The 24545-nt window shown below is 44.2% G+C and overlaps 1 protein-coding gene across 1 annotated transcript in view; it reads left to right on the top strand.

The window, feature by feature from the left end:
• Nucleotides 1-3492: 3492 nt before the first annotated feature.
• The window catches only part of LOC134353156 (E3 ubiquitin-protein ligase RNF128), a 193170-nt gene continuing 172117 nt past the window's right edge, over nucleotides 3493-24545 (top strand). Inside the window, exon 1 of the mRNA XM_063061128.1 lies at nucleotides 3493-4077. Coding sequence (XP_062917198.1) covers nucleotides 3666-4077 — 412 coding nt within the window. The 5' untranslated portion in view covers nucleotides 3493-3665. The remainder of the gene's footprint in view (nucleotides 4078-24545) is intronic.

Below are 24545 nucleotides of genomic sequence, written 5' to 3'. Positions count from 1 at the left end.
AAAGCGCTCCCCCAATTTACGTCAGGCGTCACCAATTATAGGGGAGGCTATATTGGGAGCGCCTGATACAATAGATGACCCCAACAGATTCACAGGTGAAGTGTTGCTTCAGCTGGAAGGACTGTTTGGGGCCCTCAGTGGAGGTAAGGTGAATGGGGAGCTGTCACATTTCTATCATATGTAAGGATATGTGCCAGTAGAGAGATTAGTGATAAGGGACAAATAGGCAGGGAAAACTTGGAGGGAGTGATCCCTGTGGAAGTAATGAAGTGTTTGGTGGTAGGATCTCATTGAAAATGGCAGAAGTTGTGGGAATGATGTGTTGGATGTTGAGGCTCCATAGAACCATAGAAACTACAGCACAGAAACAGGCCCTTTGGCCCTTCTTGGCTCGTGGGGTGGTAGACAAGGTTAAGAGGAACTCCATCCCAGTTAGAAGAATAGGAAAAGGACCAGATTGCATAATACCTGGTCTGAAAGTTAGTGGCAAGAACTGGCAAATGACAGGTGGGTCCAGGAGAGGAGGGGTAATGGGCAGATGGAGCAGAGGTGTGTAGAAATTGCGAATGAGGCTGGGAGATGATAACTGGGGGCAACAAAGGAATCAAATAAGGGAGGTGGGGACGGCAGATGGGAACAGTAGGGGGACAGAATGTAGGGGTAGGAACTTGTGGGCAATGGGCAGATGAGTGCGTGGAAGAGAGAGAAAACCATGATGGAGATCGGAAGGGCATGGGTGGATATAATATGAACTGGGTAAAAAAGGAAAGAAAAGAGATAGAAGGGAAGCAGGTTATCTCAAATTGAATCATACAGTCATGTTGTACGGCTGAATATGAGCAGCTGTTCCTCTAGCTGATGTTTAACTTCACCACAGCAGCAGAAGAGGCTGAGGACAGACAGGTGGGTTTGGGAATGGGGTGGGGCTGGCAACCAGGACGTCCAGAAGGTTATGAGTGCAGGTGCTCAGCATAAGGAACATTATTATTTATAAACACAAGGGATTCTGCAGATGCTGGAAATCCAGAGCAACACATGTAATCCGAAGAACTCAGCAGGTCAGGTAGTATCTGTGGAAATGAATAAAGAGTCAACATTTGGGGCAAGACCCTTCTTCAGGACTGGAAAGGAAGCGGGAAGATGCCAGAATGAGTGGGAAGGGGAAGGTGTACAAGCAAGATGATGATAGGTGAAGCTGGGTGGGTGGGGAAGGGGGATGAAATAAAAAGCTGGGAGATGATAAGGGGAAAATGTAAAAGTCTGGAGAAGAAGAGATCTGATAGGAGAGGAGAGTGGACCATGGGAGAAATGGAAGGAGGAGGGACACCAGAGGGAGGCGATAGGCAGGTGAGGAGAAGAGGTGACAGAGGAGCCAGAATGGGGAAATGAAGAAGAGGGAAGGGGAGGGGGAAAGCTAGTTCCAGCATTTTGTGTGCATTAACATTTATAAAACTCTGCTTAGGCCTCATCAAGATGTTGGACAGACTTAGGTTGTCTTCACTGGAGCAGCAGGGCCTGAGGAGAGTCCTGATAAATTACGAGATACATAGATATAGATAGCCGGTATCTTTTTCCAAGGATCCACATGTCTAATACAAGTGGGCATACATCTAAGGTGAAAGGAGGAAGTTCAAAAGATATGTGTGGGGCAGCTTTTTTACAGTGTGTGGTGGGTGCCAGGGATAGTGGCGGAGGCAGATATGGTACAGGTGTTTAAGAAGATCTTAGCTAGGGGCATGTCTGTGCAGAGAACGGAGGGATATGGATATCGTGTTGACAGAAGTGTTTAGTTTAGTTAGGTGTTTCTGCACCAATGTTCCCTCCCTCTAATTTTTTTGTAAAGCTGTGCAGACCAAACATTGCCCTGCGCAGGAAATTTTTACATGGCCTGAAAATTGAACAACACCTTAATTTTTTTTTGTAATATGCATACTATGAACATTTAGAATAAAAAGTGAAAAATCACCAAAAATAATTTAATTGAAGGATACAATGAAATACAGTACAGCAAAGAAAATATTTCACATTTCATAAACTTTTTCTGGCCATGTCTAATTCTAGTTGCACGGCAACAAAGAGCAGATGTGCGGATGCATTTCAGTTACTGCATCGCCACGCACCCATGCAGCTCAGAGGGAATAGTGCACTGTACTTTTTTTAAAAAAAATTCTCTATATTTTCTATTGACAATTGCTATTCTATTAAAGAAAAAAAAATCTGAGCAGCCTCAGATCATGATGGCACAAACATCAGCTTCTCTAACTTCCAGTAATTTCCAATTCCTCCTTCTGTGTTTTTCCATTCTCCATTCTGACTCCCCTATTACCTCTTCTCTTCACCTCTCTCTGGATCCCCTCCTCCTTCCCTTTCTCCCACTATCCACTCTCCTCTCCTATAAGATTCCTTCTTCACAAGCCATTTACCTCTTTCACCCATCACCTCCCAGTTGTTTAATCCACCCCCTCCCCACTCACCTTTTCCTTCACCTAGCATCCACCAGTTTATCCTCCTTCCCGTTCCGTCCCGTCCTACATCTCACTCTGGCCTCTCTCCCCTTCCTCTCAGTCGTGATGAATGGTCTCGGCACCAAGCGCCCCTCCCTCCCCTCCATCGCTGCTACTTGACTCCGGCATTTTGTAGGCGTTGTTCAAAGCGTGAATTCTTTCTGAGGAGGAGTCTTCCGCCTTCAACGCTGACTCCATTCCTCTTCCCGTGAATGCTGTCGCGACTTCCCGGCACTTTTAGTTTGTTTCTATTTAGTGCGTCCGCAGAAGTAGCGGAAGCCGCAGTGCCGGGCTGATTGACTGCCACGGCGCGACCCACATGCAACAGTAGATGTGCTGATTTCTGAAGGCTTCCATCACGCTCCAAGCTATCGGGTTCCAGCACGCTACCGATTCAACGGTGCGTGTAATCATTAAGCCGTCCTGGGCTCCCGTGAAGCTGGGAGCCCTTGGTGTCCTCTCCCCACCATTCCCGTCACAACTCTCTGCCCTTCCTCGCCTCACACATCACTGAGGCTCCGGGCAAAGGAAGGGAATAATTTATAAACACACGAGATTCTGCAGATGCTGGACATCCAGAGTAACACACACACAAAATGCTGCAGGAACTCAGCAGGTCACGCAGCATCCATGGAAATCAACAAAGTCGACGTTTCGGGCCGAGACCCTTCATTCGGAATTGAAAGGAAGGGGGAAGGAACTGAATAAGAGGGCGGAGGGGGAGAGGAAAGAGTACAAGCTGGCAGGTGATAGATGAAGCCCGGTGGGTGGGTATAATAACTTGTGTGTACTTAACGTGCTGCGAGCAACTTTTTCATTGTAACTGCGTCTCAGCGTACTTGTTCACATATGATAAACTTGACCTGAACCGGATGAGTGTGGCGGCGTTGCAACCTGACTAGGTAAATCCCCGTGCAGAGCTCGAAGTCCGAAAGATAAGGAGGCGGTAGACTACGCTGGGGATGTGTTCCCTAGCAGTGCGCGGAGCCTGCGTGCAATCCCACACCACGGGTTGACAAAGACTTGCATGCATGTCGCACTACACCTCCGCTTGCCCGCGGCGTCTCACTTCCAGTTCCTAGCGGCTGACCAAAACAACTTTTTAATTTATTTTACAACAGAGGAGTTAATGCCCAGCGCCGGCCAGAGCGGCAAGTGAGGATGTCGAGGGGCTCGCGAGACCTTGGGAGAACATGGTTGTTACTACTCATTGTCGTCCTGTCCCAGACCACGATCAAGGGACACCTTTCGTACATGGCTATCATCAACGTCACCCACCGGAGTCCGGACACCAACACCACGGTCAGTACGAAGCTGTTGGGCGTTTATGGCAACGACTCGCCCGTGAAGGGGGCCAACGGCGTGATTCGGGTTCCGAGATTCAAGGATGCTTTGGCTTGCGAACCAGATGTTGAGTTCGAAGGCACAGAGTCGCCCTGGATAGCCCTGATCGAGGAGGGCAACTGTACTTTGACGGAGAAGATTAATAGAGCGGCCAGAAAAAATGCGGATGCGGTGGTAATCTTCAGCGAAGCGGGGACGGACAATACAACGGAGTACTTTTCTCATGAAGGTAAAATCACCTTTACGTTCACTCGGAGGAGAGATTCAAGATTATTTAATGTCATTTCCAGTACACAAGTGTAAAGGAGAACGAAATAATTGTTACTCCGGATCTGATGCGGCACAAAAATTCGCTGTAAGATAACACAATCAAAAAGCACAATGAATGTAAATACATAAGATAGATTATATACATAGATTGTATGTATATAAAGTGAAAATAGACGGTAGTGCCCGCACTTAACGGTGATTCTGACAGGAAATGATAAAGTAGTGTTGTTTGAGTTATGGAGGGGCGTGTCAGTGGGTGAGGGGCTTGGAGAGATACTGTTTTGGGGTCTGGTGCCCCTGGCGTGGATTGTTGGAGCACCGCTAACAAAGCTGAATAATTGGATCCAGTCTTTGGAGCGGCTGACAGTCTGGAACCTACTGTGCTTTGTATTGTTTGATGCTGCGAGTTCGAAGTTCGTCTTGAAAATTACTAGATGTGAATCCTGATCCCGTGACCTCACCATCCACCACGCTGTGACCTTACACCTTCCTGTCTGCCTGCACTGCACTTTCTCTGTAGCTGTAACGCGTTATTCTGCGCAAGACTGTCCGCAGATGCTGGAAATCCAGAGTAGCACACACAAACTGCTGGAGGAGCTCAGCATGTCGGGCAGCATCTATGGAGAGGACTGCGCAGTCGTTCTGGGCTGAGACCATTCATCAGGACTGGAAAGGACCTAGGGTCTGGTCGGGAACGGCGGCTATCTGTTGTTTTCCATAAATGCTGCCTGACCTGCTGAGTTCCTCCAGATTTTATTTGTGTGTTACTCTCTGCGCTCTGTTATTGTTTTAATATGCACTTTTGTAATGAATTGATCTGTATGCATGGTATGCATGACAAGCTTTTCACTGTACAGATGTCACAATAATCAACCAATTTATCAATTAATTCTCCTCCCCTTAATATAGTTCTTTGTCCCCTGGAGTGAAAGACATAGGAGCAGAATTAGGCCATTTGGCTCATCGAGTCCACTCTGCCATTCTGTCATGGCTGATTTATTATCCCTCTCAGCCCCATTCTCCTGCCTTCTCCTCGTCATAGGAGTCTATGACTCCTTTGGTTGACTAGTGAAGAACCCATCAACCTGTGCTTTAAATATACCCAATGAAGGGTCTACTGGCATTGCTCATTCCAAGTAGTTTTAGTTTTGTTGGTAAAAAGAGAATATTATAGACGATGAAAGTTTGGCAGAACATCTCAATTTATCTGGCTGCATTGAAGGCAGACTGGGCCAAGGAACTGAAGCTGGAATTTGCATGAACTCAGTACAGCATGATGAGAAAATCATCAACGAGACTTCTACTGAAGTGATCATTACCAAAGGGCAGGCTTCAAAGAGTTGGATGACCATTGGGAAAATTTAAGGACATCAGTGCCCTTGGGCATTGGTAGTTCCATACCAGGCCATGATGCAACCAGTTAGGATATTTTCCACTGTGCATTATTGAAGTTTGTCAAACTGGTCCAGTCTCTGAGCTGTTACAGAACATTCTCGAGGAAAGGGGCAAACAGAGATTTTTAGTACAAACAACATAGGTAGAACAAGGGATGAGGTTTAGTGGAATGAATATAGAGAGTTAGGTAAGAATTTAGGAAGTAGGACCTCTCGGGTAGTGATCTCTGGATTGCTCTGGATGTCTAATGCTCATGAGTCCAGGAACAGAAAGGTAAGCCAGTCGAATGCACGGCTGAGGAGTTGATTCAGAGTGCAGGGATTCACATTATTGGATCATTGGATCTTTTCTGGGGCAGGATAATGTGTACAAGATGAATAAGCTGCACTGAACCAGAGAGGGACCAATGTCCTTGCAGGTAAATTTGCTGGTGCAGTTGGGGAGTGTTTAAGCTGGAATGTTGTCCTTGCTGGAGTTTAGAAGAATGGGTGGGGACGGAATCTCGTTGAAGCCTATTGGATATTGAAAGGCCTAGATAGAGTGGGTGTAGACCTAATGTTTCCTATAGTGACAGAGTGTAGGACCAGAGGGTATAGACTCAGAAGAGAGAGATATATACTTGGGACGGAGATGAAGAGGAATTTCCTTAGCCATAGGATAGTGAATCTATGGAATTCATTGCCACAGTCAGCTGTGAAGGTCAGGTAATTGGTATACTTAAAGCAGAGGTTGATAGGTTCCCGATTCAAAGGTATATTTAATGTCAGAGAAATGTATATAATATTCATCCTGAAAAGCATTTTCCTTTGCAACCATCCACAAAAACCCAGAAGTGCCCCACAAAGAATGAACGACAGTTAAATGTTAGAACCCCAAAGTCCCCCCCAGCTCCCCTCCCGCGTGTAAGCAGCAGCAATCAACAATCCCCTCCCCCCCACCAGCAAAAAAAAAGCATTGGCACCAACCACCAGGCACTCAAGCGTGAGCAAAGCAACAGCAAAGACACAGACTTGCAGTTACCCCAAAGACTGCTTTTCACCCGGTGTTTGACATACCACAGGCTCTCTCTCTCCCTAATAAGGGAGAAAGAGATGTCTCCCATTTCACAGCGAGCAGGGAGACATAACAAACAACTTGCTGGTTTACAATGTTAAAAGTCCATTACGTCGCTTGTTTTTGGAGCTCTGTGCCCAAAGATCTGGGCATACAGCCGTAGATGTTCCAACTTCCCCGATGACACACGGGTCTCCTGCCATGACACCGACTTTTAATCCATCCATCTCAGAGAGCGCCAAGATCCTAGGCCTCCAAAGCCAAGCCGGACTCTTAGGCCAAGCCCTTGGTGTGCCGAACAGCAACAGTTGGTTATGAAACCCCAAGAGTGGGTCTCATTTCTGCAAAGAACTGTAGTCAGTGTGTAACTCCAGGTCAGAGTCTTCAAAAGAACCCTGAAAGGGAAAATAAAGATATCTTAATAAAGATGGAAATAGAGCTGTTCCAAAGATACAAGCAAAGGAGTCGCCGTTTAGTGCCATCATCACTCCCATTCATCAGGGTATCAAAGATTACAGGAGATTGGGGTTGAGAGGAATAATGGGTCCGCTGTGTTGGCACAGCAGATTCAATGGGCCAAATGGCCTAATTCTGTTCCTATGTCTTATGGTGTTACGGTGGGGGGAAGTGGAATGTGTTGTGGTTCTGTAGCAAGGGACTCTGAGCAGGAGTATGTCATGGGATAAAGCAGTAGCCAGCAAGGGGAAGTGGGGAAGTTTAGTAATCAGATAGCCATAGACACACTGAAGGCAGGGAAAGGGATACTCAGTTAGACTGTATTTATTTTAATGAACAAGCCTTAAGGTGGACAAACTCAGAGCACGATTGGTCTGGGGACTGGAATGTCGTAACTATGACAGAAACATGGCTGAGAGAAAGATGGGACTAGAAACTCAATGTTCCAGGCTTCAGGCGTGACGGAAGGGAGGTCCCCTTTTTGATAAGGGAAGACATTACTGCTGTACTTTGAAACAATATTTTTATGGGATTGTCCTGTGAGGCTATATGTGTAGAACTTTGAAACAAGAAGGGGAGGATCATTCTAATGCAGATGGTCCCTACCTGGGACCACGGACCCCTCAGTTAAAGGTATTGGTCCATGGCATCAAAAATATTGGGAACCCCTGCTCTAGTGGGACTGTATTATAAACCCCCTCAATAGTAACTTGAGGATCAGGACAGTAGCGATATTGCTCATAGTTATATGCATAATGTGGTTGTATTTAATTTCCCCAGTGTTGTCTTGGCCACCCAGAATGTTAAGGATCTGGAATTTGTGAAATGTGTCTAAGAAGGTTTCCTGACTCCATATATAGAGGGCCCATCTGAAAAGAGTGCAATACTGGACCTCCTCTTACGGAACGAGGCAGGGCAAGTAATGGCGGTGACAGTCCGGGAGCACTTTGACTCCAGTGACCATAATTCTGTTAGCTTTAAGATAGTGAATGAAAAGGGTAGGACACGTTCACTGGCTAACGTTCTGGGGCATCATGGTAAAGTAGTGGTTAGCGTGACGCCATTACAGCTCAAGCGGTTCCGAAATTCAGATTTAAATTCTGGCACCATTCTGTAAGGAGTATACTCTCCATAGAATGCATAGGTTGACCCTGGGTGCTCCAGTCACCTCCCACAGTCCAAAGATGTACCGGGTAGGTTAATTGGAATTGTAAATTGTCCCATGATTAGATTCGGGTTAATCGGTATTGTGAGTTTTTCTGGGGCCGGATGGCTCAAAATGCAGAAGGCCTAATCCATGCTCAATCACCAAATAGACTGGAACAGTGCTAACTTCAGATTCAGATTCAAGTTAATTTCTTTATCACATGTACATTGAAACGTGGGCCGGCACAGTAGTGTAGTGGTTAGCACACTTTACAGTGCAGGTGACCCGGGTTCAATTCCCGCTGCTGCCTGTAAGAAGTTTGTCTGTTCTCCCCGTGACCTCGTGGGTTTCGTCCGGGTGCTTCACTTGCTTCTCGCAATCCAGAGACATACTGGTTAGTAGGTTACTTGGTCATTGTAAATTATCCCATGATTAGGATTAGATTGGATTATGAGGACACTAAGTTCTCGTTTATTGTCATTTAGAAATGCATGCATTAAAAAATGATACAATGTTCCTCCAGAGTGATATCACAAGAAACCCAGGACAAACCATGGGCACGGTAAAAAAAGTCTCAAGTCCCGATAGCCCCATCATCTCACGCAGATGGAAGCGCCGCAAACTTTCCAATGCATTGGAAGCACCCGACTGCAGCTGACTCTGAGTCCGTCCGAAAACATCGAGCATCCGACCAGCCCTCCGACACCGAGCACCGAGCACCATCTCTGCCGAGCGCTTCGACCCCACCCCAGCTGCTGAGCAACAAGCAAAGCCGAGGACTCGGGGCCTTCCCCTCCGGGGATTCTGGATCGCACAGTAGCAGCGGTGGTGAAACAGGCATTTCAGAAGTTTCACCAGATGGTCCTCCGTTCTCTCACGTCTGTCTCAATCAAATCAGGATCGTGCACGGCACCCTACTTGACAAATAACAGATATCATTCACCGGAGTGGCCGCTGCGAGCTGCGTCGCGCCGCCTGTCTTCTCCTCAGATGGGATTAAATCAGGGGATTGCTGGGCAGTGTGGCTCGAAGGGCTGAACAGCTCTATTCCATGCTGTATCTCAATAAATAAACAACATAAGCAAAATGTGTCTTTTGCATTAACACCCAACACAAGTTCAGGATGTACTTGGGCCGACCGCAGGTGTCGCCACGCATCCCAGTGCCCGCATAGCATGCCCACAATGATCAGTAGAACAACAAGAAACAAAACAACTTTAAGTGGATTAGACTGGATCCAGCGGAGTCTGATTGGGTGAGCCTGTTTGAAAGGAAAGCTGTTGGTAGCATGTTTCTGTTAGGGAGAAAATGAACCTGGCAAGTTCAATGAACAAGGAGATTGAGGATCTGGTCAGGAAGAAAAGGGGGCATACACAACCTTTAGAGAGTCAGGGACGAGTGAATCCCTTAAGGCTTATCTGAAGTTTAAGAATACACTTAAAAGGGAAATCAGGAGGGAAAATAAGACCATAAGATACAGGAGCAGAAGTAGACCATTCGAGTTTGTTCCGCCATTCAATCGTGGGCTGATTCAGTTCTTCCAGTCACCCCCACTCCCCTGCCTTTACCCCTACCTTTTGATGCCCTGGCTATTCAAGAACCTATCTACCTCTGCCTTAAATACACCCAATGACTTGGCCTCCACAGCCACTCGTGGCAACAGATTTACCACCCTCTGACTAAAGTAATTTCTCCGCATCTCAGTTCTAAATGGACGCCCTTCAATCCTGAAGTCGTGCCCTCTTGTCCTAGAATCCCCTACCATGGGAAATAACTTTGCCATATCTAATCTGTTCAGGCCTTTTAACATTTGGAATTTTCTATGAGGTCCCCCCTCATTCTCCTGAACTCCAGGGAATACAGCCCAAGAGCTGCCAGACCCTCATACGGTAACCCTTTCATTCCTGGAATCATTCTTGTGAATCTTCTCTGTGAATCTTCTCTGAACCCTCTCCAATGTCAGTATATCCTTCCTAAAATAAGGAGCCCAAAACTGCACACAATACTCCAAGTGTGGTCTCACGAGTGCCTTATAGAGCCTCAACATCACATCCCTGCTCTTATAGTCTATATCTCTAGAAACGATTGCCAACATTGCATTCACCTTCTTCACAACCAACACAACCTGGAGGTTAACTTTTAGGGTATCTTGCCCAAGGATTCCCAAGTCCCTTTGCATCTCTGAATTTTGAATTCTCTCCCTATCTAAATAATAGTCTGCCCATTTATTTCTTCCACCAAAGTGCATGACCATACACTTTCCAACATTGTATTTCATTTGCCACTTCTTTGCCCATTCCCCTAAACTATCTACATAGAATATAGAATAGTACAGCACAGTACAGGCCCTTTGGCCCACAATGTTATGCCGACCCTTAAACCCTGCCTCCCATATAACCCCCCACCTAAAATTCCTCCTTATACCTGTCTCATCGTCTCTCTGCAGGCTCTCTGTTTGCTCAACTATACCCGCTCCTCCACCTATCTTTGTATCATTGGCAAACTTAGCCACAAATCCATTAATACCGTAGTCCAAACCATTGATATGCTTCATGACATAATTTACATATTACTATTTAACTATTTATGGTTTTATTACTATTTATTATTTATGGTGCAACTGTAACGAAAACCAATTTCCCCCAGGATCAATAAAGTATGACTATGACTACTATGACTATGACTAAAAATCAGCGGTTCAACATTGACCCCTATTGAACTCCACTGGTAACTGGCAGCCAGCCAGAATAGGATCCCTTTATTCCCACTCTCTGTTTTCTGCTGACCAGTCAATGCTCCACCCACGTTAGTAACTTCCCTTTAATTGCATGGGCTCTTATCTTGCTAAGCAGCCTCGTGCGGCACCTTATCAAAGGCCTTCTGAAAATCCAAAATACATCACATCTATTGCATCTCTTTTGTCTGCCCTGCTTGTAATTTCCTCAAAGAATTGCAGTAGGTTTGTCAGGCAGGAGTTTCCTTTCTGGAAACCATGCTGGCTTTGGCCTATCTTGTCATGTGCCTCCAGGTACTCCGTAATCTCATCCCTAACAATCGATTCCAACAACTTCCCAACCACTGATGTCAGGCTAACAGGTCTATAGTTTCCTTTCTGCTGCCTCCCACCCTTCTTAAATAGCGGAGTAACATTTGCAATTTTCCAGTCATCTGGTACAATGCCAGAATCTATCAATTCTTGGAAGATCATCGTTAATGCCTCTGCAATCTCTCCAGCTACTTCCTTCAGAACCCGAGGGTGCATTCCATCAGGTCCAGGAGATTTATCCACCCTCAGACCATTCAGCTTCCTGAGCACCTTCTCAGTCGTAATTTTCACCATACAAACTTCAAACTAAGAGAGTAAGTTCAGGTTAAGTAAAATCCCAGGAGGTTGTATACCTATTTTAAGAGCAAAAGGATGGCTTGGGAGAGAGTAAGTCCCTTTACAGATCTACAGGGCTGCCAATATCCCGAGCCAAGGGAGTTGGGTAGAATTTTAACAAATATTTCTCCTTGGTGTTTACAGGGGAGAAATCATGGATGCTCAAGAGATAAGGCAAACAGGTGGAGATGTTTTGGAGGTGGTATTTGCAGCTTTATGGCACGTTAAGGTGGATAAAATCTCAGCACCTGACCGAGTGGATCCTCAGATATTGTGGAAAGCTGGAGAAGAAATTGTGGTTGTCCTTGCAGAGGTATTTGATTCATAGTTAAGCACTGGTGAAATTCCCAAAGACTAGAAGATGGTTAATGTCATTGCATTGTTTAAGAAGGGTAGCAAGAAAAGCTACAGGCCCTTTACTCAGACATCAATGGTGGGAAAGTTAGTAGCGAGAACTCTGAGAGATAGGATTTTCCAGCATCTGGGTAGACAAGGTCTGATTAGAATTCAGCATAGATTTGTGCATAAAGAATCATGCTTGACAAACCTTTTAGCTTTTTGAAGAGGTAATATAAAGGGTAGATGAGGGTGGAACAGTGGATGTTGTTTTGAACTCCAGTGAAGCCTAAACGTATGGTAGGCTGGTCTGGAAGATTAATTCCCGTGGAATCCATAGAGAGCAGCTCAAGTGGTTCTGGAATACGAAGCACAGGGTGGTGTTTGTAGGTTCTCAGAATGGCAGCCGATGGCTAGTGGTGTACTGTGAGGATCGGTGTTAGGACCCTTGTAATTCGTTATTTATGTAAATGATATGGATGTGAATACTTTACTTTATACCTTATACTTTATTGTCGCCAAATAATTGATAGTAGAACGTACAATCATCACAGCGATATTTGATTCTGCGCTTTCCGCTCCCGGGATTACAAATATTAAATATTAAAAATAGTAAAAATTAGTAAATATTAAAAATTTCAATTATAAATCATAAATAGAAAATAGAAAAATGGAAAGTAAAGTAGTGCAAAAAAACCGAGAGGCAGGTCCGGATATTTCGAGGGTACGGCCCAGATCCGGGTCAGGATCCGTTCAGCAGTCTTATCACAGTTGGAAAGAAACTGTTCCCAAGTCTGGCCGAACGAATACACCAGGTTTGATCAGTAAGTTGCAGATAAGACAAAATTAGGAGGTGTTTTTGATTGTGATCCCCTTTTAAATCTTTGTCATCTCACCTAAACCAATGTCTTCAAGTTTTGGTTCCCTCAGAAAAAGACTTTGTGTGCTCACCCTAGCTGAGCCCCTCATGACTTTTTACACCTCTGTAAAGTCTCCCTTCACTCTCCTAGGCTCTAACGCAGGGATTCACAACTTTTTTTTATGCCATGGCCCAATACCATTAAGCAAAGGGTCCATGGAGCCCAGGTTGGGAACTCCTACTCTAAAGAATAAAGTTCTAATCTGACCATCCTCTCCATGTAGCACAAGCCCTTGAGTTGTGGCAACGTTATCATGCACCTTCTTTGAACACATTCCAACTTAATGACACCTTTCCAATAACAGGGTGACCCATAATGAAGGAAGTGTGGATGGAAATGAAACAGTAAAGACGAATCTGATTGTGAATGATTGTAGTTTTGATGTGACCTGATCAACAAACATTGAGATATCCAGGGTAATCTCAGACTAGAATATAAAAACAAGGATGGAATGCTGAGGCTGTATAAGGCATTGGTCAGTCTGCACTTGGAGTGTTATGAACAGTTTCAGCCCCTTATCTAAGAAAATATGTGCTGGCATTGGAGAGGGTCCAGAGAAGGTTCACTACAATTATCCCAAGAAGGAAAGGTTTAACATATGAGGAGTTTTTGATGGCTCTGTACTCGTTGGAGTTTAGGAAAGTGAGGGAGGATCTTATTGAAACCTATCAAATATTGACTGGCCTTGACAGAGTGAATGTGGAGAGGATGTTTCCTATAGTGGGGGAAGTCAAGGACCAGAGGGCACAGCATAAGAATAGAGGGACATACATGTAAAACAGAGATGGGGAGGATTTTTTTTTAGTCAGATGGTGATGAATCTATGGAATTCACTGCCACAGACTGCTGTAGAGGCCATGTCATTGGGTATATTTAAGGCAGAGGTTGATAGATTCTTGTTTAGACAGGGCATCAAAAGTGAGGGGAACAGACAAGAGATTCTGTGGACGTGAACAGGACACACGGATGGTATGTTGCCTCTTAGGTGCCAGGGTCGGGGATGCCTCAGATTGCGTCCACAACATTTTGGGAGGGAGAGCAGCCAGATGTCTTGGTACATATTGATACCAATGACATAGGAAGGAAAAGCAAAGAGGTCCTGAAAAGAGATTTTAGAGAGCTAGGTAGAAAGATGAGAAGCAGGACCTCCAGGGTAGTAATTTCTGGATTGCTGCCTGTGTCACGCGCCAGTGAGGGTAGAAACAGGATGATTTGGCAGAGAACTGTATGGCTGAGAAGCTTCAGATTCTTGGATCATTAGGATCTCTTCTGGCCTGTTCAAAAGTGACGGGTTGCACCTGAACCCAAGAGGAACCAATATTCTCATGGGTAGGTTTGTTAGAGCTGCTGGGGAGGGCTTAAACTAATTTGACGGGGGGGGGTGGGAACCAGAGTGTTGACAAAAAAGTAAAGATAGTGTGCAGTCAGACTGTCAGGAAGGGCAGGCAGGTGATGGGATGTAGTTGCAGCCAACAGGATGAATATCAGTACATTAGGGATGCAAAATCAAAAAGGGTAGCAAATACAGTACTCAAGGTGTTGTATCTCAATGTGCAGAGAATAAGAAGTAAGTTGGATGATCTGGATGCACTATTAGAGTTTGCCAGTTATGATGTTGTGGCCATCACTGAATCGTGGCTAAAGGATGGTTGTAGTTGGGAGCTGAATGTCCAAGGTTACACGTTATATTGGAGGGGTAGGAAGGTGGGCAGAGGGGATGGCATGGCTCTGCTGGTAAAGAATGGCATCAAATCCGTAGAAAGACGTGACATAGGATCGGAAGATGTTGAATCTTTGTGGGTTAAGTTAACAAACTGCAAGGGTAAAAGGACCCTGATAGCAGTTATACACAGGCCTCCCAACAGTGATTGGGAGGTGGACCACAGATTTAAACAGGAAATGGAAAAAGTGAGTCAAAAGGGCAATGTTATCATAGTCATGGGAGATTTTAACATGCGGGTCGATTGAGAAATCAGGTTGGTAATGGATCTCAACAGAATGAGTTTGCTGACTGCCTAAGAGATGGCTTTTCAGATCAAGATTGTGGTTGAGCCTACCACAGGATCAGCTATACTGGATTGGGTATTATGTAATGAACTGGAAGCAATTATGGAGCCTAAGTTAGAAGAACCCTTAGGAACCGGTGATGACAATATGATTGAGTTCAACTTGAAATATGATAGGGAGAAAGTAAAGTGTAATGTAGCAATACTTCAGTGGAGTAAGGGAAGTTACAGTGGTATGAGAGAGGAGTTGGCTAAAGTAAATTGGAAGGAGCTGCTGGCAGGGATGTCAGCAGAGCAGCAGTGGCGTGCATTTCTGGGAAAAATGAGGAAGGTGCAGGGCATGTGTTTTCCAGAAATGAAGAAATACTCAAATGGCAAAATAGTATAACCATGGCTGACAAGGGAAGACAAAGCTAATGTAAAAACTAAAGAGAGAGGGCATACAACAAAGCAAAAAATAGTGGGAAGATAGAGGATTGGGAAGTTTTTAAAAACCTACAGAGAGCAATTAAAAGAATCATTAGAAGGGAAAAAATGAAATATGAAAACAAGCTAGCAAGTAATATCAAAGTGGATAGTAAAAGCTTTTTGAAGTATGTAAAAAATAAACAAGAGATGAGGGTGGATAATGGACCGCTTGAAAATGAGGCAGGAGAAATAATAACGGGGGACAAGGAGTTTGCAGATGAACTAAATGAGTATGTTGCATTTGTCCTCACTGTGGAAGACACTAGCAATGTGCCAGATGTTGTAGTGTGTGAGGGAAGAGAAGTGGGTGCAGTTACTATTACAAGGGAGAAGGTGCTCAAAAAACTGAAAGACCTAAAAGTACAGAAGACACCCAGACCAGAAGAACTGCACACTAGGGTTCTGAAAGAAGTAGCGTTAGAGATTGTGGCTGCATTAGAAATGATCTTTCAAAAATCAAAATGTCACTCCACTCTTTAAGAAAGGAGGAAGGCAGCAGAAACAAAATTATAGACCAGTTAGCCTGACCTTAGTGGTAAGGAAAACGTTGGGGTCAATTGTTAAGGACGAGGTGATGGAGTACTTGGTGACAAGGTAGGACAAAGTCAGCATGTTTTCCTTAAGGGAAATCTTGCCTGATGAACCTATTGGAATCCTTTGAGGAGATTACAAGTAGGATAGATAAAGGGGATGCAGTGGATGTTGTATATTTGGACTTCCAGAAGGCCTTTGATAAGGTGCCACACATGAGGCTGCTTACCAAGTTAAGAGCCCATGGTATTACAGGAAAGTTACTGGCTTGGTTAGAGCATTGGCTGATTGGTAGGAGGCAGTCAGTGGGAATAAAAGGATCCTTTTCTGGTTGGCTGCCAGTGACTGGTGGTGTTCTGCAGTGGTCGGTGTTGGGACCACTTCTTTTTATGCTGTATATAGATGATTTAGATGATCAAATAGATGGCTTTGTTGCCGAGTTTGCAGATGATACGAAGATTGGTGGACTGGCAGGCAGTGTTGAGGAAACAGGTAGGATGCAGAAGGACTTGGAGAGATTAGAAGAATGAGCAAGGAAGTGGCAAATGAAATATAATGTTGGAAAATGCATGGTCATGCACTTTGGTAGTAGAAGTAAATGTGCGGACTATTTTCTAAACAGAAAAAATCCAAAAATCTGAGATGCAAAGGGACTTGGGAGTCCTTGTGCAGAACACCCTAAAGGTTAACCTGAGTCGGTGATGAGGAAGGCAATGTTAGCATTCATTTCAAGAGGTCTAGAAAACAAGAGCAAGGATGTGTTGCTGAGGCTTTATAAGGTACTGGTGAGGCCTCACTTTGAGTATTGTGTACAGTTTTGGGCCCCTCATCTTAGAAGAGATGTGCTGGTGTTGAAGAGGTTCCAGAGGAGTTTCACAAGGATGATTCCAGGAATGCAACGGTTATCATACAAGGAACGTTTGATGGCTCTGGGTCTGTATTCACTGTAATTTAGAAGGATGAGGGGGGGGGATCTCATTGAAACTTTTCAAATGTTGAAAGGCCTGGACAGAATGGAGGTGGAAAGGTTGTTTCCCATGTTGGGAGAGTCTAGGACAAGAGGGCACAGGCTCAGGATAGAGGGGTATCCGTTCAAAACAGAGATGTGGAGAAATTTCTTCAGCCAGAGGGTGGTGAATTTGTGGAATTTGTTGCCTCATGCGGCTGTGGAGGCCAGGTTGTTGGGTGTATCGAAGGCAGAGATTGATAGGTTCTTGATTGGACATGGCATCAAAGGTTACTGGGAGAAGGCCGGGAACTGGGGTTGAGGAGGAGAAAAAAAAAAGATCAGTCATGATTGAATGATTGAATTTGGCTTTTCGTGATACTGATGAACAGAAAAAGACTCTTTCTTGTCAAAGTGAAAACAGATCTCTACAAATTGATCTAAATTAATAACACATATAAACCACAAAATTTCTGATTGCACAAGTATTCACCCCCTTTAAATTGACAAACACCAAATCAGACTAAACACTATGTTTGCTGTAAACCAAACACTGCACATCATCAAAAACATACCATCCTACTGTGAAGCATGGTGGTGGCTGCATCATGCTGTGGGGATGCTTCACTGCAGTGGGCCCTGGAAGGCTTGTGAGGGTAGAAGGTAAAATGAATGCAGCAAAATACATGGAAATCCGGCAGGAAAACCTGAAATCCTGAAGTCTGCAAGAGAACTGTACCTCGTGAAAAGATTTGTTTTCCAGCAAGACAATGACCCCTAGCATAAAGCCAAAGCTACTCAGGATTGGTTTAACAACAACAAAGTTAATGTCCTGGAGTGGGCAAGTCAAAGTCCAGACCTCAATCCAATTGAGAATTTGTGGCCAGACTTGGAAAAGGGCTGTTCACTCATAGTCTCCATGAAATCCAACAGAGCTTGAGCAGTTTTGTAACGAAAAATGGGGAAAAATTGCAGTGTCCAGATGTGCAAAGCTGATAGAGACCTATTCACACAGATTCAAGGCTATAATTTCTGTCAAAGGTGCATCTTCTAAATACTGACTTGAAGGAGGTGTATGCTTACATAATCAATTATTTGTTGGTTTATATTTGTAATTAATTTAGATTACTTTCTAGAGATTTGTTTTCACTTTGACATAAAAGAGTCTTTTTCTGTTGATCAGTGTCAAAAAAGCCAAAATAAATCCACTGTGATTCAATGCTATAAAATAATAAAACATGAAAACTTCCAAGGGGAGACTGCATACTTTTTATAGGCACTGTATGTCCATAAGGTATTACAGTCTCTCCAAGTCCATCATGTATTCATCTACCTCCGTATAAACCCAATGTTCACAGGTAGTGATTTTGAGATTGTAACCGATCTGAGTAAGCAAGTTCTTTCTCCTCATATTGCCCACAAACCTTTCTTCTTTACTGTAGGTATCTGCCACCTGATTCTTCAACCATTTGCTAATGGGAGCAGTTTGCCATGATCTTTTGCTCTTGATCAAACCTCCTCTCAAAGTTCCTTATATACAAGGAGGACAACCCCTTCTTCTGCTGAAATTCTTTACTTATAAATTTCTTCTTCATCTTCTGCAGTACCTCTCAAACTTTGTAAAGTTTAAAGACCAGACTGGAACACAATATTCCACCTGTGACCTAACTGGTGTCTTATTACAACATAGGAATATAGACCAATGCAGTACAGGAACAGGCCCTCAACTCAGCGTTGTGCCGAACTAATTAGTAATTGAATTGAATTGAATTGAATTGCCTTTATTACCTGCATCATATACATAAGGAGTAAAAATCTTTACGTTACACCTTCATCTAAATGAGCAATGTGCAATTTATAATAAATAGTATGTACAACAGGATAGTCAATATAACAGAAATACAGTTATGTCAGCATGAGTTAAGCAGTCTGATGGCCTGGTGGAAGAAGCTGTCCCGGAGCCTGTTGGTGGTGTTGGTATTGCTGCGGTACTGTTTCCTGGATGGTAGCAGCTGGAACAGTTTGTGGTTGGGGAGACTTGGGTCCCCAATGATCCTTCAGGCCCTTTTTACACACCTGTCTTTCTAAAAGTCCTGAATAGTGGGAAGTTCACATCTACAGATGCGCTGGGCTGTCCGCACCACTCTCTGCAGAGTCCTGTGATTGACGGAGGTACAGTTCCCATACCAGGCAGTGATGCATCAAATGCCCACAAAACTAATCCCTTGTGCCAACACAATATCCATGTCCTTTCATTACATGCACATTCACGTGCCTTTTCGAAGACACTCCTGAATGCCCTATCGTGTTGGCCTCCATCAGCAAGCACCCCAGGTAGCGAATTCCAGCACCCACCACTCTCTGTGTAAAGAAAAAAAATTATCTGTACAACCCCTATGAACTTGGCTTCTCTCACCTTGAGTGAATGTCCTCTGGTATTAGACATTTAAACCCTGGGAAAAAGGTACTGCTTGTCTACTTTAAAATTAAAAAAAAGTTCTAGCAGTCTACTCTGACCATACCTTTCATAATCTTATAAACCACTATTAGATCTCTTCTCAGCCTTAACAGTTTCAGTGGAAATAACCTATGTTCTTGTCCAAGCGTTTCTTAAAGCTCATACCCTCTAATGCAGACGACATCCTGGTAAACCTCTTCTGTACCCTCTCCAACGCTTTCACATCCTTCCCATAATGTAATGACTAAAACATGGCCTCCCTGCTGTAGTGGTGTGTGTATATTTTTTGTAGTCCAGGATCTAATTTTTTGTAAACACTGTCTCAAAATAAAGATTTCTTCACATATCCTGTACACCAGACTTCTCCGTCCCTGGACGACCTGTAAAACCTGCCATACAATCTATTTTATAGTCATTCTTTTTCACGTTCTCTATTTCCTTGCATAATGCTTTCCCAAAGTAGTGAATTTGAATAACACATGCATTATTCTGTGTGAAGCTGACAGAATTATGTTGATCGTAATACATTCTGTGGCCACTTGATTAGGTACAGCTGTACACCTGCTCTTGTTAATGCAAATATTCCAATTTGCCGATCATGTGGCAGCAGCTCAATGCATAAAAGCACGCAGACATGGCCAGGAGGTTCAGTTGTTGCTTAGACCAAACACCAGAATGGGGAAGAAATATGATCTAAGTGACTTTGATCGTGGAATGACTTGGTGCCAAATGGAATGGTTTGAGTATCTCGGTAAGTGCTGATCTCCTGGGATTTTCATGCGAACAATCTCTAAAGTTTACAGCGAATGGTACAAAAAAAAACTCAAAAAACATCCAGTTCTTTGGGCGAAACACCATGTTAATGAGAGAGGTCAGAGGAGAATGGCCAGATTGGTGCAAGCTGACAGGAAGTCAAGTGACCATACATTACAACTGTGGTGTGCAGAAGAGCATCTCTGAACACTTAACCTGTTGAACCTTGAACTGGGTGGACTGCAGCAGAGAGGACCATGAACAATAGGAGGTACCTAATAAAGTGGCCACTCAGTGTATAATCACAGCCCTAATGGAATGAGTTTACCTTTTCATGGTAGATGTTGTTTTGCGAGGTATATTGAATACCTTCCTTGGAACAGGTTATGGGGATAAGGCAGGATCTGGATACTGATAGTGGATGATCAGCCATGATCACAGTGAATGGCGGTGCTAGCTCAAAGGGCTGAATAGCCTACTCCTGCACCTATTGTCTATAACAGCTAACTATTTCATGATTGAAAACAGTCAAATTTGTGATTTACTGCTTCTTAGCGTGATGCTGATAAGAAGTCAACATGTGTAATAGAACACTGAGATTAGTGGAAGCAATAAGTTCAACAATCAGATACAAGGGCAATCAAATGGAAAAGAAGGCAGGGCAGTACATGATGCAGCTGTTTGTACCACTGAGTCACACTGCAACTTCGATACTGACCTAGGGTGCATCTCTGTTAACAAATTTCAAAGTAAACTTATTATCAAAGTATGTACAGTATATGTCCGAAGATACTATTCTGAAATTCATTTTCTTGCAATGCAATACAATCAATGAAAATCTATACAGAAGGACTGATAACCAATGCACAAAAGAAGACAAACTCTGCAAATACAAGAAAAATAGTAATAAAAATAAATAATACTGAGAACATGAATTGTAGAGTCATTAAATTGAGTCCATAGGTTGTGGAAACAGTTCAGTGTTGAGGTGAGTGATGTTATCTGTGCTGGTTCAGAAGTCTGATGGTTGAAGGGTAGCAACCGTTCCTGAACCTGGTGCTGTAGGACCTAAGGCTCCCGTACCTCTGTCCCAATGGTGGCAGCAAGAAGAAGGCACAGTCTGGATGGTGGGGTCCTTGACGATGGATGCTACTTTCTTGTGACAGATCTCACTTGTTCAACTTTTCAACCACATCCAAAGATGCTGTTGAAGCTGAAATAAGATTCCCCAGAGGGTTCTTCTGATGTCATGAATGAGCCTCAAATCTTGTGGTAACAGCCATTTTATTAAGCTGTTCAGAACAAAGAGAGCAGGTAACTAACTCTAATTGTAACCAGCTCACTCTCACTGTAAATAAGGAGGAAGGAGAGAACAAAGAATTGAACGAAAACCTTTGCCTTATGGTTGATCTTGTCATAAGGGCGGTGGCTGGGAACGGACCCAAGTGCAAGACATAGACACTGAAGTACTAGGGACAGGACAAGGATGCAGGCCAATAGCAAGGACATGGACAGGAAAACCAGGAACCTGGAACAGGACTGGACAAAAGAGCTAGGAGCCCGGGCTTGGACTCCGAGCCAGAGACTGGACAAGGACCCAGTACCTGGGTCTTGCCTCTGGCTCGGACCCCAGAACTAGGCAAGGACGAGGCTTGGCTGGCAGGCAGGATGAGGCAGAAATCTACAGGCTTGAAGCCTGAGGCTAGAGGCTAGAGACTTGGCTTGGCTTGGCTAGAGGCTAGAGGCTAGAGACTAGAGGCTTGGCTTGGCAAGAGGCTAGAGGCTAGAGGCTAGAGTCTACAGGTTCGAGGCTAGGCAAGAGACAAGGCGAGGCTTGGCAGGAGGCTGGAAACTGGAGGCGAGGCTGGAGGTTGGAGACTGGAGACTTGAAGTGAGGCAAGGCTGGAGACTGGAGACTTGAGGCGAGGTGAGTCTGGAGGCTGGAGACTCGAGGCGAGGCGAGGCTGGAGGTTGGAGCCTTGAGGAGAGGCAAGGCTGGAGGCTGGAGACATGAGGCGAGGCGAGGCGAGAGTTACAAGCAAGGCAAGGTAAGGCTTCAGGCGAGGAAACAGAAGGCAGAGGAAGGGATACAAGGAGTAAGGACAAGAACAATCCAGCAGCCACACCCTGGTCTCTGGAGGTATTTCTGCAGCCAGCCCCAACTAGCATCAGCTAACTCAATTAGAGCTCAACAAGACAGAAACAGGGTAGACAGGAAAACCTGGTGCAAGGGTCAATGGACTGGACCGCAAACCGGAATACGGACTTCACGGACCGGACTATGACAGATCTTTACACTGAAAACTAGTTTAAGCTGGATAGATAAGGGAATTCCTTTGATGAGTACAGCCTATGAGACAACAAACACAGCCTTGATTTATGCTGCTATTAACTCAGGAATATCGACAAAGAAACAGTTATAACTGTACTACAAATTACTTAAAGATTAGCTTTATTTGGCACATATATATCGAAAGTTACAGTGAAGTACATTGTTTGAGTCAATGAGCATCACAGTTCGAGGACGTGCTGTGGGCAGACCACAAGTGTAGCCATCTTTCCAGTGACATGTTCACAACTTACTAAACCTAACCTATATGTCTTTTGGATGCGGGCAGTAACTGGAGCACATGGAGGAAACCGACGAGGTCACAAGGAGAATGTACAAACTCCTCACAGGAAGCTTTAGAATTGATCCTGCGTCATTGGTATTGTAAAGCGACTGTGCTAACCGCTACACCACGGTGCCGCCCTACTGAAAATCCACTCAGCATCTACAAACATTTCTTTGACACACCCCTCTGCTGACTGCCCCTGTGGCTCCTCCCACAGAGTCCTGTATAAAGGTGTTCGCCTTGCCCCTCCCCCTCAGTCCGGGGGCAGACACTCACTGTGGAGGTCGTATTGTACAGCGAATAAAAGCCTTTCAGTATTTTACCAAACCTCAGTCTTTTGGAGTAATTGAAGGTGCTTCAATACACAAGCATAATGAAAATTAAACTACAAGAAAACTACAATTTAGACCCAAATCCAATAATGTGCTGGTGTCTCAGTTCAGTAAGTACCATAATTATCTAAAGGAAGTTGATGGACATGTAGCAGAACAAATCTCATAGTCATAGTCATAGTCATACTTTATTGATCCCGGGGAAAATTGGTTTTCCTTACAGTTGCACCATAAATAATAAATAGTAATAAAACCATAAATAGTTAAATAGTAATATGTAAATTATGTCAGGAAATAAGTCCAGGACCAGCCTATTGGCTCAGGGTGTCTGACCCTCCAAGGGAGGAGCTGTAAAGTTTGATGGCCACAGGCAGAAATGACTTCCTATGACGCTCTGTGTTGCATCTTGGTGGACCTTTGGAAATAACGAGAGGAGAAATGGTTTAATCTGTTGGGAGCTAGCATGGACCTGATGAGCAGAGTGGCCTTTTTCTGTGTTGTAAGAACCTAAGTTGATTTAAGCAAGGTAGTTTGGTGATAGCTTTATGTAATAGACTTAGATAAAACCTTATGACAAAGGAACAGAATTAGGCTGTTCAGCCCATCAAGTCTGATCTGGCATTTGATCATTTATTATCCCTCTCAGTTACTCACTCTATTCTCCTGCCTCCTTTCCGTAACTTTTGAAGCCCCTACTAATCAAGAACCTACCTCCATTTTAAATGTTCCCAATGACTTGGCCTCCACAGCTGTCTGAGTCAGAATCAGAATCAGGTTTATTATCACCGGCATGTGACGTGAAATTTGTTATGCCAGCTAGTGGAGTTAACTTTGCAGCAGCAGTTCAATGCAATACATATTCAAGCAGAGAAAAAAAAATAAAATAATATTAATAATAATAATAATAGTAATAATAAATAAACAAGTAAATCAATTGCATATATTGAATAGATTAAAAAAACATGCAAAAACAGAAATACTGTATATTTTTTAAAAAAGTAAGGTAGTGTCCAAAGCTTCAATGTCCATTTAGGAATCAGATGGCAGAGGGGAAGAAGCTGTTCCTGAATCACTGAGTGTGTGTCTTCAGGCTTCTGTATCTCCTACCTGATGGAAACAATGAGAAAAGGGCATGCCTGGGTGCTGGAGGTCCTTAATAATGGACGCTGCCTTTCTGAGACACCGCTCCCTGAAGATGTCCTGGGAGACTGATGCAGCCTGTCAGAATGCTCTCCATGGTCAACTATAGAAATTTTTGAATGTATTTGTTGACATGCCAAATCTCTTCAAACTCCTAATGAAGTGTAGCTGCTGCCTTGCCTTCTTTATAACTACATTGATATGTTGGGACCAGGTTAGATCCTCAGAGATCTTGGCACCGAGGAACTTGAAGCTGCTCACTCTCTCCATTTCTGATCCCTCTATGAGGATTGGTATGTGATCCTTCATCTTACCCTTCCTGAAGTCCACAATCAGCTCTTTCATCTTACTGACGTTGAGTGCCAGGTTGTTGCTGCGGCACCTCTCCACTAGTTGGCATATCTCACTCCTGTACGCCCTCTCATCACCACCTGAGATTCTACCAACAATAGTTGTATCATCAGCAAATTTATAGATGGTACTTGAGCT

The sequence above is a fragment of the Mobula hypostoma genome, chromosome 10 (genome assembly GCF_963921235.1).
Source record: "Mobula hypostoma chromosome 10, sMobHyp1.1, whole genome shotgun sequence".
In the NCBI taxonomy this organism is placed as follows: Eukaryota; Metazoa; Chordata; class Chondrichthyes; order Myliobatiformes; family Myliobatidae; genus Mobula; species Mobula hypostoma.
Note: the sequence above shows the minus strand (reverse complement) of the source record. Positions and strands in the feature narration are given on the sequence as shown.